The 18,270-nt window shown below is 47.8% G+C and overlaps 1 protein-coding gene across 2 annotated transcripts in view; it reads left to right on the plus strand.

The window, feature by feature from the left end:
• The window catches only part of xkr7b (XK, Kell blood group complex subunit-related family, member 7b), a 252,213-nt gene that overhangs the window by 222,451 nt on the left and 11,492 nt on the right, over positions 1-18,270 (plus strand). For both annotated transcript variants that reach the window (XM_061735116.1, XM_061735117.1), the window contains exon 3: positions 5,704-5,923. In XM_061735116.1, the coding sequence (XP_061591100.1) occupies positions 5,704-5,923 (220 nt within the window). The remainder of the gene's footprint in view (positions 1-5,703; positions 5,924-18,270) is intronic.

An 18,270-nucleotide genomic window follows, 5' to 3' on the forward strand; every position in this document is an offset into this window, starting at 1 on the left:
GGGGGTGGGGACCGCAGGCCAGCACACAGCTCCCGAAGCTCCGGCCCAATCAGCAAGTCCCAGGTTGGGGTGCAGGGTCAGGAAAAGACTTGTGCTCCGTAATGCAAGCTACAAGCCACCCACGGCCACCTGCAGGACAAAAGAGAGAAAAGGGAGGAGAAGGGGGGGCCAGCAACGGGATGACCAGGGGTGGGGACCGCAGGCCAGCACGCAGCTCCCGAAGCTCCGGCCCAATCATCAAGTCCCAGGTTGGGGTGCAGGGTCGGGGAAAGGTTGAGAAGGGGCAGGGCCAGGGAGAGGAGTCTTGAGGGACGAACATTCTCCCCCGCCCAAAAGGGGCCGTTACCCTGCCCCCCTCACTCCCACACTGCAGGTTCCGGTGTCCGGCAAAGGATGCTGCAACATGGACAAAAGAGAGAAAAGGGAGGAGAAGGGGGGGCCAGCACAAGAAACCACAGGAGCGACTCTGACACACTAAAGTTTACACTACCTAGAGATTTACCAACACCAGCTAGAGGTTTACTAAACACTAACTATAGGCTTTACTAAACAGAAAGGTTTTAAGTTTAGTTTTAAAGGTAGAGGTGGTGTCAGCCTCCTTAACCCAGATTGGAAGTTGGTTCCATAGTAGTGGTGCCTGATAGCAGAACGCCCGCCCTCCAAATCTACATTTAGATACTCTAGGAACTACGAGTAAACCTGCACTCTGAGAATGGAGAGCTCTGACAGGAACATAAGGCACTATCAGGTCTTGCAAATAATGCGGAGCTAAGCCGTTTTGGGCTTTATACGCAAGTAATAAAATTTTAAATTGGATTCTGAATTTTACGGGTAACCAATGGAGCGACGCTAACACTGGAGAGACGTGGTCTCTCCTGCTAATTCCTGTCAGTACTCGTGCTGCTGCATTTTGGATCAGCTGGAGCCTATTCAGCAAATTACTTGGACATCCTGCTAACAACACATTACAGTAATCTAGTCTAGAAGATACAAACGCATGAACTAGTTTTTCTGCATCACTCTGTGAGAGGATTTTCCTAATCTTTGCAATATTACGGAGATGGAAAAAGGCTATTTTACAAACCTGATTGACATATGGTTTAAACGACAAATCCTGATCGAAAATAACACCAAGATTTCTCACAGTTGCACTGGAAGCCATCGCAACACCATCTAATCCCTTCCTAAGATGCTCTGGACCAAGAATGATAACCTCTGTTTTATCTGAATTTAGAAGCAGGAAATTTGTGGACATCCAGTCCTTGATGTCCCTAAGACATGCCTGAAGTTTAACTAACGGTTCTGTTTCATCCGGCTTCATAGACAAATAGAGCTGCGTATCATCAGCATAACAATGAAAGTGTATGCCGTGATTCTGGATTATACTTCCCAACGGCTGCATGTATAAACTGAACAAGATTGGCCCTAGAACTGAACCCTGCGGAACACCATAACAGACCCTTGACTGTTCTGAAGAAACCTCATGTACATGAACAAACTGGAACCTGTCAGATAGGTATGATTTAAACCAACATAGAGCTGTCCCTTTAATCCCAACAACATGCTCTAACCTGTGCAGTAAAATGCCATGATCTATAGTGTCAAAAGCAGCACTGAGGTCCAGTAGAACCAGTATGGACACTAATCCCTTATCTGAGGCCATAAGGAGGTCATTCGTGACTCGAACAAGTGCTGTCTCTGTGCTATGATGCATTCTGAACCCTGACTGAAAGACTTCAAACAGATCATTTCTATACAAATAGTCACATAACTGGCTTGAAACTGCCTTTTCCAGAATTTTAGACACAAATGGAAGGTTGGAAATTGGTCTATAATTAGCTAAGGTGTCTGGGTCAAGAGAAGGTTTTTTAAGTAAAGGTTTAATTACTGCGACTTTGAAAACCTGTGGTACATATCCTAAACTTAGGGATAAGTTAATTTGGTTCAGTATTGTCGTACCAATAAGAGAAAAAATATGTTTGAATAGTCGAGTCGGGATGGGGTCTGACATACATGTGGTTGACTTAGCTCTATTAACGAGTGAAGTCAGCTCAGGGAGGTCTATAGGATCAAAACAGTCTAGAGACAAGTCAGAGCCTAGGGAAGTCGCTAAAGCTGAAGAAACACCTACAACCGGCTGGTTGATTTCTTCTCTAATTCTCGCTTTAAGTTAGGCCTTGAATGTTGGAGCTGTCTTCCCATATCTTGGCTAGGTAAAATTTCACGTCTTAACATGAACATTCTCCCTCGACTGCTCCACCCAATCAGAATTATTCCTATTCTGTTTACTCAGAAGTGGTTCCAAAAATGAAAGGGCTGGTTAAGATCATTTATATCGAGAAAAAAATAAAAATGTCAACTCTGTAGCTTCCATAAGTCATGGAAGACTTAGACCTTCCAGATCTCAAAAAATACCAACTGAGTTGTCTTCTATTATATGCCCCGGAGTGGATATCTGGAAATCCATCCAGTCCACAGTGTGGCTGGATATAAAAGCCTCGTCATGTGACTGCCTAAAAGTTAGCTTTTTCTAAAAGAAAATAGGAAAATGATAAATAAATGCTGCAAAAATCCAATTACTGTTCATATAGTCAAAGCATGGAGAGTGGCTCAACATTTTGAGGGGAGATCTAGGAAGACATCTCCTTTCACCCCCTTTGTTCATAACCATGCCTTTCTACCAGGCATGCTGGATGCAGGTTTTATGGAGTGGGTGACTAAGGGTGTTTCCTCTTAAAGGAGCATGAGGCTCCTTTTAAAAAATGAGACTCTCTAGCGCCACCCTTCGCCACGATGGCCGTCAGGGGTACTGCAGCCAACAGCGAAGCCGGCACGGGAGAACGGGGAGAACGCGCATGCAGCATGTGACGTCACATCCGCAGGACAGCGCGGGAAATTCGGAGGAGAAAAAAAATACATCTTCACACTGAATATCATACTATACACAGTATCAAGTTGCAAAAAAACACCTCAGCAGCACACAGAAACAACAGATGTCACAGGACTTGCATGTGGGTGATGGGGGGTGGGCAAGTCGGGGGGGCAGAGTCGTCATGTTTACATTCCTCCAGGGAGATTGTGATATGAGAGGCCTGCCAAGCCGCTCCGTCAAGGGCAAATTATAGAATCAACAATTTCTTCAGAGCAGGCAGCCCAGTAATTTTCCGTCTGCCTTCCAGTCTCTGGTTCATCAATAGCAAATTCCAATCAGACGAATTTGTGATCAATCCCCGCCAGGGTACCCAGCTTCTCCAAGGTGTTCTCCATCTTGCTAATGAGCTCGAAGACTCCCGCTAGCCTGCGATTCTGTTCAAGAATCGCATCTAGCTTGCGGCCTTGCTCTCCCAGCATTAAAGTTTGAGTGCGGATTCCCGTGCTAATTCCTTCAGCAGCGTTAGGCAGCTCAGAGAGGGCCTGAACAGCTGCAGCCGACTTACGCGATTGTCGATAGGCCAGGAAAATCCCCACTCCAATTAGAAGAAACCCTGCTATCATAAATCCAATTATGAAGGCGTCTTCAACGTCCTTGACGGTCAAGATCTTGAGGCACAACAGCTTCCAATTTTTCAAAATTTGGTCAATAGTGCTGAGAGACCAGTTAATCAATTCCATGGTTGTAGAGTTTTCGGAGGAGTGAAAAGGAGAGGCTCTGAAGCGACAGGACAAAAGCAGGCAGGCAGGGAAGGTTGATAAGGGAGAGGAGCAGAAAAGCGTCCGCCTTCGCTGAGAGCCGGAAGAAGAAAGCTGGAGAGCTCGTTCGTCTTGCCGATATGGACAACTGATGATGAGAAACACCAGCAATATTTCCGCATTTCCTCCGTATCATTTGACAATTTGTTACATAGGATTGTCCCGCCAATTCAGGTCAAAACCACACACGATGAGTCCGAGACCGCAGCAGAGCGGCTGGTCATCCTTCATTACGCGTCGACAGGGACGAGCTGTAGCAGCCAGTTCTGTATCTGCACCCAGGACTGTGCGATTTTGCCGCCCACTGTTTTGACACGCATATGTTTGTTCCTGTCCGGTGGCTCATAAATGTGAAGATAATTCAATTCAATTCAATTTTATTTATATAGCGTCTATTACAACAGAAGTTGTCTCTAGGCACTTTCCAGAGAGCCAAACATGACCCCCGAGCAATTATTACATAAACATAGATAAGGGTCAGTAGTCGCTTCTGTATTTGCTTTACATTAACTGAGAGCCCTGTGCTACAAAGAACTGCAAAAGAGAGTATGACCATAGATCACTGTGCAGCATAACCAAATTAAAACCTGAATTGAACCGTATGACCTGAAATGCAAACAACCACCTTTTAGATGGTTGTCTCTCACCTCGGACCATCAACACCGGATCCCCTCAAGGCTGCGTTCTATCTCCTCTGCTCTTTTCCTTGTACACCAACAGCTGCACCTCCAGTCATCAGCCTGTCAAGCAGGTTTGCGGACGACACTCCCCTCATTGGACTCATCTCTGATGGTGATGAGTCCGCCTACAGGTGGGAGGTGGACCAGCTGGTGACCTGGTGTGTTCAGAACAATCTAGAGCCCAACGCTGTAAAGACAGTGGAGATGATTGTGGACTACAGGAGGAACGCAGCCCCATCTGCCCCCCTGACCCTGTGTGACTCCCCAGCAGACACTATGGACTATCACCATCTGGTTGCTGCCGCTACTGTAAAGGACAGGAGCAGCTGCAGCGAATCATCCGCTCTGCAGAGAAGGTGATTGGCTGCAAACTCCCAGCTCTCCAGGACCTGCAGCCTCCAGGACCCTGAAGCGTGCAGGAAAGATTGCAGCAGACCCCTCCCACTCCGGACACAAACTGTTCCAGACTCTTCCCTCTGGCAGGAGGCTGCGGTCCATCAGGACCAAAACCTCACGCCACAAGAACAGTTTCTTCCCGACTGCAGCTGTCCTCATCAACAAGGCCCCGGACTCCACCGCCTGTCCCCTCACCCCACTCTAAGTCACATTAACGTAAAGATCCCACTTCTGACCTCATGCGTCACATTAATACACATCCTAGGTCACGTTTGTACAGACTCATTACTCCGGCACTTTAAAACCAACATGTTGTACATTTTATCTTTAATTAGACAGGGCCAACACTGTAAAGAGTTATTTATAAACCAGTAAAATAACCATAAAATCAATTTTGTTCACTGATCTGCATTGAAAAAAGGCATAACGATGTGGGGACAAGATCAAAAGGCAGTTCAAGTTTTAGATAGTTCTAAAACAAAATTTTCCAGTGACTCCTCAAGTAAATGCAAATGGTTCAAGAGGAATATAATTGGTACAGTGATACTAAAATAAGTTCGCTGATGATCAAAAGTACCTTATATCCACCTGTAGGAGCCATTTATGTTTATCTTTATTGTTGGAAGTTTATTTAATTTACTTATTGGGTTGTGGTTACATGATTTGGACTGGAAAGTGACAGGAAAGGGAAGGCACAGGAAGAGGAGGGTAAACAGTTCTCACCAGACCGCACAGCAGATCACACAGAACAGAGCTGCACCTGCAACAGAAAACTGGTATGTTAACCTGTCACTGAATGGTAATTAGTCATTTGAGTCTGCGTTGGTTCACTCTCGCCCCACCTGTGATGTAATGACAAAAGCTTTGGTAATAGGAAAACGTTTCGGAAATTGAAAAAATTGCCATTACACTACCTATTTTTTTCTTGTCTCTCCAGGTCTCTCAGCTTCAGCCTCCCTGGTTTCACTGGCCTGGATGATCGCCTCCTACCAGAAGGTTCTCCGGGACTCCCGTGATGATAAGATGCCCATGTCCTACAAGGCTGTGATTGCCCAGATGCTTTGGCATTTCTTCACTATCGGGGCAAGGACCGTGGCATTTGCCCTCTTTGCTTCTGTCTTCCAGCTCTACTTTGGTATCTTCATCGTCAGCCACTGGTGCGCCAAATGTAACAAAATGAAGTGTCTGTATCTAAAATGGGAGGTTTAGCATATGACAATTGAGGCATATTATCCAATGGTTTTGTGAGCAAAATGATAATTTTTCAATTACAGAAATCTGCAAATATGTTTTCTTCATTTAGTGAGTCAAATAAAGTAGTACGTTTCTGATAAGCGAATTGTTGACTGCACTTATATTTGATAAATATTGTAATTGCTGTCTTGTATCGCAGAAAAAACTAAACCAACCCTGTTCCAAAAAACAATTTGTCTTTTTTTAGTCATCAGGGAATTTCTTTTCAAGTATGCTATATTTTGGAAAATTAACTTTTCATGAAAGAAGCCTTAGGAGTGGCTAGTGTACAAATTCCCAACCATTAATTGTTACCTAATTATAGGTTTAGTAAACTCATGCTAAATGAATGCAGCTAAGTACTAATTCATCTTTTGTCATTTAGATTAGATTCATTTTGTTTGTACTGAGTATTTTGAATGTAAACAATGTCTAAATCAAAAAGTATTTCGTCTTGAGAATATTCAGTCATGTGACATAGAAACACACCCTCCTTCAGTGTCAATATTTAATTTTTCAGGACAAAATAAAATAAAATAATATGGTATTTACCTAGTTGTAAACTTGACCTTAATATATGTTGAAATGAAACAGCAACTCTGACAACCTCCATGAAATGTTGTCAGTTTGCTGGTCAGGATCATTCAGGGCTGCTTTTAAACTTTTAGCATCAGCACAGTCTTGAAGGTGTTATGGTGTTCAGAATATGTGATCTGACACACAGATCTGTCAGCAACTTGGACACCCAACTGTTCACCAAAACATGTTTTGTCAGTAAAACCCATTTGACTAAAGCAGGAATAACCGTTTGCAAAACATGAGTTGTTTCTTTAAAAGTTGAATGAGTTAAGAAATACCGGTGTACCTGTGCAAACTATGCTCTGATTTACTCAGACGTAAAATAGAACAGACAGTGCACATCGGTCAAGGAATGGATAAGTGCACAAGGGTAGCAGGATATGTTGCTCACCTGGTCCTACAGAGAGGAAAAATAGTTTGTGATGAAATGTAGTTAGCTATTCAAATTGTGGGAAGGCATGTTGCATTTTATTGAAGCGCATAGTGTTTCCCCCTCATTTTGTGGGATTCCCTTCCTCATCAACCCAGTCTCACATAAAAACGTACCCTGCCTACGTTGGTCCAAAGTGCAAAAACGTAGAGGGGTTACAATATTAGCCCTTGAAATGTATAACTGTTACATTTTTCTGCCTATTCGTTTTGCGTCCCAGTCACGTGACTTTTAAGATTCTGGCCGTGACACCAACAAACACGGTGGACATTTTTCATTTTTGAGTGAAAAAAATCTATATTTTGAGTTAGTTTCTGCATAGAAATGCGTTTTGATTACATTTCTAGCAATATATAAATGTACATAATCTCTTACTTGCTCGTGGTTGCAACGTTTTTTTCAGATCTCGTCAGAATAATGTAAAACTGGAAGTTTTTAATAATGTGAAATCGTTACATTTTTGGTTGCTGGACAGTGCTGTGAAGAAAAATCAATATTTTTAGTTAGTTTCTGCATAGAAATGCGTTTTGATTACATTTCTAGCAATACATATTTTACTTTCATAATATTCACTCAGTAAATGTACATAATCTCTTGCTTGCTCGTGGTTGCAACGTTTTTTTCAGATCTCATCAGAATAATGTAAAACTGGAACGTTTTAAAGGTATTGTGACATGAAAAACACATTTTTCTTGATTTTTTGTGTTTTGTTGGGTGTCTTGACATCAATTACACCCAAAAAACAACGAACTTTTAACATTCAGTGTATTGTGTGCTTTCTGGGATTTTCCGCATAACTATGCAAAAACGGCGCATGTGGTTTGGTGGCGGGCCGTTACGTATAGACCCGCTAAATTCCCGCCCCCTCCACCCAGCTCCCTGCCTCCTCTCCTCTCCAGCGCACCATAAAGGCTGATTTATGGTTCCGCGTTACACCAACGCAGAGCCTATGGCGTAGGGTTACGCGGCGACGCGCACCGTACGCTGAATCCTACGGCGTAGGCTCTGCGTCGATTTAACGCGGAACCATAAATCAGGCTTAACACGGAGCTGTTTAGAGCCTCTTCTGTTCTCATCACCGGAGGACAACTGCTAAAAAGACCCGCGGCCACTGACTGGACTTAAGATAAGGGGACACTGCTGCTTGCATGCCTTTATTTTTATGATTGTTTGCGGTGGACTACTTCGCCCTGCTGCTTTTCCGTGCATGCTTCGCCTGTCGCTCCCGGCTTAACTCTCCGACGCCGCTGTTAGAAGTCCGGGACCAGAGGACTCGACTTCCAGTCGAGTCCTCTGGTCATGGACTTCATCCCCGGGCTGTAGTCGCCCTGTCTGGGCTGTGTGTGTGGGTTTGTAGCAGTTGGGTTGGAGGAGGTTGGGAGGAGGAGCGGGGCAATGATTGACAGGAAAGGGGGAAAAGGACGCGTTTTTCACGGCGCAAAAAAACACCGTCATAAAAAGCCAGGAATGGAGTACTGGAGTGAAGTTTTTCTTGTTACACCCTTTTAGACACATTTGAGGGATGTTGGCCAAGACTTTTAATAGTGTTAAAAGCATGTTAAAAATGATGTCACAATACCTTTAATAACGTGAAATCATTAAATGTTTGGTTGCTGGACAGTGCTGTGAAAAAAAAAACAATATTTTGAGTTAGTTTCTGCATAGAAATGCGTTTTGATTACATTTCTAGCAATACATGTACATATTTTACTTTCATAATATTCACTCAGTAAATGTACATAATTTCTTGCTTGTTCGTGGTTGCAACGTTTTTTTCAGATCTCGTGAGAATAATGTAAAACTGGCACGTTTTAATAACGTGAAATCGTTACATTTTTGGTTGCTGGACAGTGCTGTGAAAAAAATCAATCAGAACCCCGGGTTTTCTTCTTCTGTTGTACTTTTTAAGGGGTTGTTTGAAGTTCTTCCGGAGACGTTAGACGTTAGAGAGTCTGTCTGTCGTGGGGTTTGTCTGAGAACCTTGTTGGTTTTTCCTGCTCGTTAATAAACTGGCAAGAAACTACGAGCCGTCTCCGCCTGGTCTGTCACTCGTTACACTGGTGTCAGAAGTGAAAATTCGGACGTCGAACAAGCCGGAGAAGAAAGGGGAAAGGAAGATTAAAAAAAATAGAAATCTTCAGTGACGGCGGCTCTAGTGAGTTAACGGGCGGGCTGGTGGCAGTTGTAGCATGGATTGCGGTGCAAGACCAAAGACGGGAGAGAGGAGGGGCGGAGAGGAGGAAGCTGCAGGCGGGTGGTCAGTAGACTTTGCCAGAGAGATGGAGAGACTTTCACGGGAGGCAAAGGACCGCCTGAGACTTTCACGGGAGGCAAAGGACCGCCTGAGAGAGTCGGCCGTTAGGATGGCTAGTGAGGCGGGCATGACGCCTTCCCCGTCATTTCGAGCCGGTCCCCCAACCCGCGTAAGTGAGGCTCGGGAGGTAAACCCCGCCCCTCGCCCTGCTTCATCCTCAGGTGTGAAAACACCCAAATACTCCGGTAGGTCAGAGTGGGAAGCCTTCCATGCCCAATTTGACCTACTAGCGGAGGCAGAGGGATGGACAATAGAGACTAAAGCCCTCCAGCTGGCTTTGTGCCTCATAGAGGATGCCCTCTCATGCCTGCTGATGCTCAGCCCTGAGGAGCGACGTAGTTATGAAGCTTTGGTGGGAGCTCTGCAGAGGCGTTTTGGACAGTGTTCTCAGCCGGAGCTCCTGCGGACGGAGCTGAGCAACCGTTGCAGAAGACACGGGGAGTCGCTGAGGGTCTTAGCCAACCACATAGAGAGCCTGACACATTGGGCTTATTCACACATGCCCCCGGGAGTGCAGAGCGAGCTAGCCCGAGACCAGTTCATCAGAGCTCTGTCCCCCACTGACTTGCGTGTGCAGGTGCAGCTGCAGCATCCTCAGACCTTGCAGTCGGCTGTGGAGCTGGCCGTAGAGAGAGAGCAGGTGTGCGGCGGAGCCGCCGGGAGCGAGCAGAGGATGACTTCACCTGCGGCCCGGGCTGCAGTAGGGAGCCCCCCACCGGAGGAGAGACCGGCTTGGGTGGCTGAAATAATCGAACTGATACGTGCAGTCTCGCTGAAGGCGCCACGCAGACCACGCCCGGGCCCTAGGGTCTGCTGGGGCTGTGGCCAGCCAGGGCACTTAGTGAGGGAGTGCCCCCAGTCACACACAAGGCAGGGAAATGGCTCGGGGCACGCGTAGAGAGGGATATGCAGACCCCGGGCCCCACCCCACCCTCAGCGGTTCCTACCTCTCCCTCGGCGGGGGGAGGAGCCCCATCTGACAATCAATCAATCAATCAACTTTATTGTCACATCATATTACTGGTAGTAACATGGGTAAAAAACTTGTTTGTGCAGGCTCAATCATCATTTGCAGTTAAAAGATAGACATACAAACAAAGTGCATAGTGCATGAATAAAAGCATAAAAACAGTATGTGGAATAAGAGGATAGAAAAACAGATAAATAGTCTTGGGATATATTCTATGTGATATAAAAAAAATCTTCAGTTCAGTCTTTCACAAGAACTAAGTCTTGTTCAGTAATCTGTTTGCTGACATATAAAAACTGTTCAGAAATCTGGTGGTGCTGCCTTTTATGCACCGGTACCGTTTGCCCGGCCGTGGGTGCGGCAGTGGCTGGAACAGGCTATGGCTGGGGTGATGGATGTCCCGGATAATGTTGTGGGCCTTAGCCACACAACGTCTCACGTAAAGTTCTTGGAGAGGTGGAAGCTCCCCTCCCACGATGCGCTGTGCTGTTCGCACCACCCTCTGCAGTGCTTTCTTTTCTGCGGTGGTGCAGTTTCCGAACCAGGCCGTGGTGCCGCTCATCAGGATGCTCTCGATGGTGCTTGTATATAAAGCCCTGAGGATGCGGGGGCTCACTTTAAAATTCCTCAGACGCCTCAGGCAGTAGAGCCGTTGTTGGGCCTTTTTCACCACTTTTGTGGTGTGTGTAGCCCACTTCAGGTCAATCGATTTATATATTCCGAGGAACTTGAAGTCTTTGACCTGCTCCACAGCAGCCCCATTTATGATGACAGGTGCGTACTCTCTCTCTGATCTCCTGAAGTCCACGATCAGCTCCTTGGTCTTGCTGACGTTTAAAGCCAGGCTGTTGTCTCGACACCACTGTGTCAATGACCCGACCTCTGCCCTGTAGGCCGACTCATCATCGTCATCAATCAAGCCTATGACTGTCGTGTCATCCGCATATTTAATTATGACGTTGGAGCTGTGTGTGGCTGTACAATCATGTGTGTACAGTGAGTAGACGAGAGGGCTCAGGACGCAGCCCTGGGGGGCTCCTGTGTTGAGGGTCAGTGGGTCCGATGTTATGTTGCCCATCCTCACCACCTGACGGCGGTCAGACAGGAAGTTGAGTGTCCAACTGCACATGGTCGGGTGCAGGCCGAGGTCCCTCAGCTTTGTGTCCAGTCTGGTTGGTATGATGGTGTTGAAGGCTGAACTGTAATCAACAAAAAGCATCCGTACACATCTATTCTTCCTCCTCGTGTCCAGGTGGGAGAGTACAGAATGTACGGCCAAGGCAACTGCGTCGTCAGTTGATCGGTTCTGACGATAGGCGAATTGCCAGGGATCCAGCGTGGCAGGCAGTGCAGAGCAGATGTAGTCTCTCACCAATCTCTCGAAGCACTTGCTGACAATCGTTGTCAGAGCGACAGGTCTCCAGTCGTTGAGGCATGCCACCTTAGAGTGTTTAGGAATAGGGACCACAATGGAGGACTTGAAACCGGAGGGAACCACAGCTTGGAAGAGGGAGAGGTTGAAAATGTTTGTGAACACTCCCGCCAGCTGGGCTGCACAGGCCTTGAGCACACGGCCAGGGATGCCATCCGGGCCGGCCCCTTTGCGGGTGTTGATCTGCAAGAAGGCTCTGCGTACATCCGCCTCCGAGATGACAAGAGGGCTGGTGTCCACCGGTGGTGCAGGCAGTGGCTGTCTCGTACCTCCAGACTCGAACCGGGCGTAGAAGGTGTTGAGCTCGCCAGGGAGGGAGGCAGAGGGGTCTCTGCAGATCTAGCTCTCCCTCTGTAGTCTGTGATGGTGCGCAGCCCCTGCCATGTAGTCCTCACATCCCCGCTCTCGAACTGAGCCTCCAGCTTGGTCTTGTAGTCCTTCTTGGCCTTCCTGATGGTTCTTAGGAGTGCCGCACGTGTGTCCCCCAGATTCCCAGCTCTGAAGGCGACATTGCGTGCATGGAGAGCAGCTCGTACCTCTGACAGCAGCCAGAGCCGGGCTCCACCCCCCGTGGAAACAGAGGACATCGCAGCTTGGGGTCCTGTCGTAGCAGTGGGTCACACTGGTGTGGGGGACTCATGTCCCGGCCTCAGTGGAGGGGGTGCCCTGCTTGGCCCTAGTTGACACGGGATCAACAGTGACCCTGGTGAGGCCTGACTTCCTGCCAGCGGAGACTCGGTTGGACTCCACCACAGTACGGCTGCGCACGGTCACAGGTGAGATGGCCCAGCTGCTAGGCACATGCCAACTGACTGTGGAAGTTGGAAAAAGAGCAGTGCGTCATCCAGTGTGGATAGCTGCAGTACAGGACCAGTGCATCCTAGGTTTGGACTTCCTGAAGGCCATGCGCTGTCACCTGGACCTGGGTAGGAGCATCATACGCTTCCGAGGGGGGCCAGCTATCACTTTGACTCCCTATGACCCCACCTCTAGTCTTCTAGTCAGGCTTTTCGTGCCAGCTGATGTTGCAGTGGAGAGGGGAGGGAGTTGCCTCTCCTCCTCTCCCCCCCTCCCCACTAGTACTATCGGGAGTGATTCCACAGCCGATCCGGCCAGTCACATACGGCACTCGTCCCTAGCCCCACCCCTGGGGCCCCCGTCATGGAAGCAGGGGGCGTTGCCTGCGGTAAGAGAGGTGTGGAGTAAGAACAGTGATCTCGTAGCCCTTGGGGTTGGGGGTCGGCTTGGGGGGTCTGGGGCGCGGGCCTCTGGTGGCCCCTGGGGGGCGGTGGGGGGGGGCCGCGGGGCCCTGTCCCTAGCCGGTGGGGGCCTTGGGGGCCTGTGGGGGGGGTGGCTGGGGAGGGCTCGGGCGGGGGGGCTGTGGCTGGGGCATCTCCGGGCCTCCCGGGGGGGGCGGGGCCGTGGACGTGGGGGTCCCACCTGGAGGGCCCGGCCCTGCCTGGGTGGGGGGTGGCTGTCTGCGCTGGGGGGGCATTGCTGCCTTGGTCCTCCGTCGCTGGGCGGGGGCCAAGTGCCCCTGCGGATGTGGGGACTCCGGGACCCTTGGGGTGTCCGCCGGGGTGGCCTCGGGGGGGGGGTGGGGCCGGGTCCGGGGAGCGGGCCTCCCCTGACCGGGGGGTGCACGGGCGGGCGCGACGGCGGGGTGGCACCATTCCCAGGTATCTATGTCTTATGTTGTATATTATACAAAGATGGTTATTATTATTATTATTATTATTATTATTAGTATTATTATTAGTATTATTATTATTATTATTATGTATAGTATATTATATTATCATTAGTATAGGTATCGGATAGGTGAATGGATGAATGAATGGGATGCCTGGGTCTGGGGCCCTCCGTTGTCGGGCCTGCGCGGGTGTCGCCTTGTTGGGGGGTTCCCTCTCTCCGGGCCCGTCTCCGGTCCCCCCCGCTGCCTCTACGGCGGGGCGCCCCTCTGGTCTTGGAGGGCCACTTTCGTGGGGGACGGGTGCGCCTGCCCGCGTCGGCGGCCGGGGCGGCTCTGTCTCTCCGGGCAGGCTGGCCCCCTGCCGGGTGGGGGTCGTTGGCCTGAAGGGTGAGGGCCTCCTGGCCGCGTGTCCGGCCCGGACCGGGTGGCCGGGGATTGCCTGGGTCGCGGTCCGCCGCCGCGGGATCCCTGGCTGCTTCTTTCCGCGCCGTGGGGGCCCCGCCCGCGGGCCCCCTCGGCCGCCGCCGGGTGGGGGGGGGGGCCTCGCAGGCGGTGGGTTGCCTCCCTCCTACTTCTCCCCTCTGTGGGGTTGCCGGTGGCCTGGGTTCCGGGCTCTTCCTTGTCGGCCTCTGGTCTCGCGGGTGGCGGGGTTGCTCCCCCCCCTCCCCCACTATAGATACACTTCAGGTGGAGCTTTGTTTGGTTTATTACACACACACACACACACACACACACACACACACACACACACACACACACACACATACACACATATAGTCATTTAGTCACATGCATACACACACACACACACACACACACACACACACACACACACACATGCATGATCATATACATACACACACACATAGACATACACACTGGCTTGTTCACCTGCATGCTGGCTCTCTAGTTTTTGGGTTTAGGTAGCGGTAGCGATAGCTTAGCTCAGACTGCGATCAGATCTCAAGATTTAGGTCGATTGCTGTTCGTGTTTTGGATGGCTCCGTGCCGGTTTCGTGCTTTGTTTGTGGTTTTTTGTTGCAGACTTCCAGTGCTTGACGTGTGTCTCCGTGTGTTCCTGCTTCCTGGATTGGCAGTGGATGTCGTCACCCCCCCCCACCCCCTCCCCCCCCCCAAAAAAAAAAAAAAAAAAAAACAACACTGGGTTTGTATGTGTATATTTATGTATGTGTACGCATATGTGTGCGTATATATATGTATATATTACATACAGTAATAATGCACATATATACACTTTTGGTTTCTACCGTCATGGTATCAATCAATAGTATGGGTGCAGACAAGGTAAAAAAAAAAAAAAAAAAAAAAAAAGAACAGTGGCGGCCTCAACCCCCTGCAGCAGGAGCAGCTGTGGCGGCTGTTGCTGGAATTCCAGGACAGTTTTGCATGGAGCGAGGAGGAGGTGGGGGGGACTCAGCTCATGCAACACGATATTGATACTGGGGACCATCGTCCTATTAAGTGTCGACCACGCCGCCTCCCCCTGGTTAGACAACAGGCTTGTGATGAAGCTGTGCAAAACCTGCTGCAGGCCGGTATCATTGAGCCATCTGACAGTCCCTGGGCAGCAGCCGTCGTCATGGTTCCTAAGAAGATGGGCGGCTGGCGGCTCTGCCCAGACTACAGGCCGGTGAATGGAGTAACCACAAAAGATTCATACCCCCTACCGCGCATAGATGAGTCGCTAGACCTGGTCTCAGGGTCCTCCTGGTTCTCCTCCCTTGACCTCCGCAGTGGCTACTACCAGGTCCCACTAGCTCCCGAAGCCCGACCCAAGACAGCCTTCTGCACAGGTCGGGGAGGAGGAGAGAGGAGGCTAGACAGCCAATGGGTGGGCCCTGGCAGAATACTGGAAAGGCTGGGAGAAGTGGTGTACCGAGTGCAGCTGCCACACACCCGGAGGAAGGTGGCGCTCCACCGAGACAGACTGGCCCCGTACCGAGGGGACGCTTCACTGCATTCTCACTCACGGGAGAGTTCCCCAGCGGGAGCACGGTGGGCTCCAGAGTCAGTGTCCACAGCACTCCACCCCATTCTTCCCGACCCCCCTCCCGGGAACCAAGATTCACCGGGTGTCAGCTGCCCATCAGTGACTGATTCACCTGCCCCTCCCTCCCCGGCCCCCCCATTTGAGGCTGCATCCTCGGTCCTGTTCCCCGGGTTGTCAAAGGCCCAGACAGTGCTTCCGCAACGGCAGAGGAGGCCGCCAAGCCGCTTAAGAGACTTTGTTTGACTTTGTTTTGTTTGTTCATTTTGATGGGGGTATTGGGTTGTAGTGACACCACCTGTTCCAGAAGAGGGCAAGAATGTGCCCAGTCTCACTGGAAGGGAATGCAGTCCACCCTGTCTTCAAAAAAAAAAAAAAAAATGTTTTATTGTGAGCCGAGTTGCCTATTTCGTTTTGGCTCGTTGGTTAGACTTTTGTAAGGGGGGGGTAGTGTAGCGACCCTCTCTGCCTGTCACCGGAATGCACGGGATGTCATGAATGGTGCGTGCCTTGTTGGTTTTTCCTGCTCGTTAATAAACTGGCAAGAAACTACGAGCCGTCTCCGCCTGGTCTGTCACTAGTTACAATATTTTGAATTAGTTTCTGCATAGAAATGCGTTTTGATTACATTTCTAGCAATACATATTTTACTTTCATAATATTCACTCAGTAAATGTAGCCTACATAATTTCTTGCTTGCTCGTGTTTGCAACGTTTTTTCAGATCTCGTCAGAATAATGTAAAACTGGCACGTTTTAATAACGTGAAATCGTTACATTTTTGGTTGCTGGACAGTGCTGTGAAAAAAATCAATATTTTGAGTTAGTTTCTGCATAGAAATGCGTTTTGATTACATTTCTAGCAATACATATTTTACTTTCATAATATTCACTCAGTAAATGTACATAATCTCTTGCTTGCTCGTGGTTGCAACGTTTTTTCAGATCTCGTCAGAATAATGTAAAACTGGAACGTTTTAATAACGTGAAATAGTTACATTTTTGGTTGCTGGACAGTGCTGTGAAAAAAAATCTATATTTTTAGTTAGTTTCTGCATAGAAATGCGTTTTGATTACATTTCTAGCAATACATATATACAGGGTGCGATTTGTGAAAAAACCAGAGGGGGGGATAATTTTGGGAAACATTTTTTTTCAGAAAAATTACCACACAACAGCGGTCCAACAGTATAGGCCAGGGGTATTCAATTAGATTCGGCCGGGGGCCACATCTGCAAAAGGACTGTATGGAGAGGGCCGCACAATTTGAAAATTTGGGGGTTTTCAAAATGTATTTTGCACTCAAAGACGAAGACTTATTTATATATAATACATTTGTATTATACATTTGAATATATCTAGTTTACACATGAATTATGTATTAATTGTCTCCAGATTTAGTCATTGTGAATGTTAAATATAATATTCAGATAAAGAAATATTATTTTAAATGCAAGTTCATTTTGAAACCATGCATTGTGCAAACTTAATGAAGTTGATATTGACCTACTTTTAATAAAACACGCCATAATGACAAAGCACCACTTTCCACCAAGATTTCCTTATTTGAATATTATATTAAGCATTGAGCACAAGCATTTCAGTCCATAGTAGCCAGTTTGATGTTATAAATAAGGAACCAAAATATTAACCATAAGCTCCTTTATTAATGAAACATCTGTGCATAATATCAGCAAAACAAAACAATCACATGAAATTATAGGAGGCTTAGAAGTTCCATCTGAAATGCAAAGTCCTCACTTATTCAAATGAAAAAAATGTCAGGCCAATCCTAGAAGCCTATGTCAACAAGTCCTCTGTACAACGGAGGTTAATAATAACGTGACAAACATTAACACTGTGCAACACTGGCAAAAAATCTAAAGTAAAAAACATCTCCAACAGAGATTAACATGTACAAACACTATGCATCGTTAACCAACTAAAAAAAGGCTACCAAGCATCTTAAACTTAAATGCTATATGCATTCTCTGCACACATTACAAATAAAAATCGCACCTTGTGTGAACGCATTCCTGGCATATCTGTCTGCCCGTCTGTCTGCATGTGTCTCAAGGCTGCTCGTCAGCCAGCGGTGTGCAGCAGGCCAACAAAATTACGCACAGCTCAGCGCAGCGCAGCGCAGCGCAGGTGCATCACTATTATTTAAAAAAAAAAAAAAAAAAAATAATAATAATACAATAGGTTCATGTTAAGGACATCCGTTTTAATTAGTTCTCCTTCGATTATGACATGCTCAGTAGGCACAGGAGGTTTGTTATGTATTGTTATGAGGCCTATTTCAATTAAATTCAATGTCTAATACAACAAATGTTGTCTCTAGACGCTTTCCAGAGATCAAGAACATGAACATAAACATAAACATAAACATAAACATAAACATAAAAATAAACATAAACCCCCGAGCAATTATTACATAAACAATGGCAGGTAAAAACTCCCATAGTGGGAGAAAAGCCTTAAGCCAAACAGTGGCAGCAGCATTTCGTGTCTATTTTTGAACAGTTCACTAACGCTTTGAGCTAGGAAGCTGAAATTCTAGACTCTGTATCAGGAGGTGACTTTCATCCACTGTGCGGATTTTCAGATCTGTGTGACCTTCGAGAGTGTCAAAGGTCACCGCGTCTGTTGCTTTCCGGCCAGCGAAGGCTATTTCGTGTCTTTTTTTGCATAGTTCACTAACGCTTTGAGCTAAGAGGCTGAAATTCTAGACTCTGTATCAGGAGGTAACTCTCATCCACTGTGCCGAGGTCCAGACCCATGCGACCTTCGGAAGTGCCAAAGGTCACCGTGTGTGGTGCCTTTTTCTGGCCTTTTTTGTGTGT

Source organism: Cololabis saira, chromosome 12 (assembly GCF_033807715.1).
Source record: "Cololabis saira isolate AMF1-May2022 chromosome 12, fColSai1.1, whole genome shotgun sequence".
In the NCBI taxonomy this organism is placed as follows: Eukaryota; Metazoa; Chordata; class Actinopteri; order Beloniformes; family Belonidae; genus Cololabis; species Cololabis saira.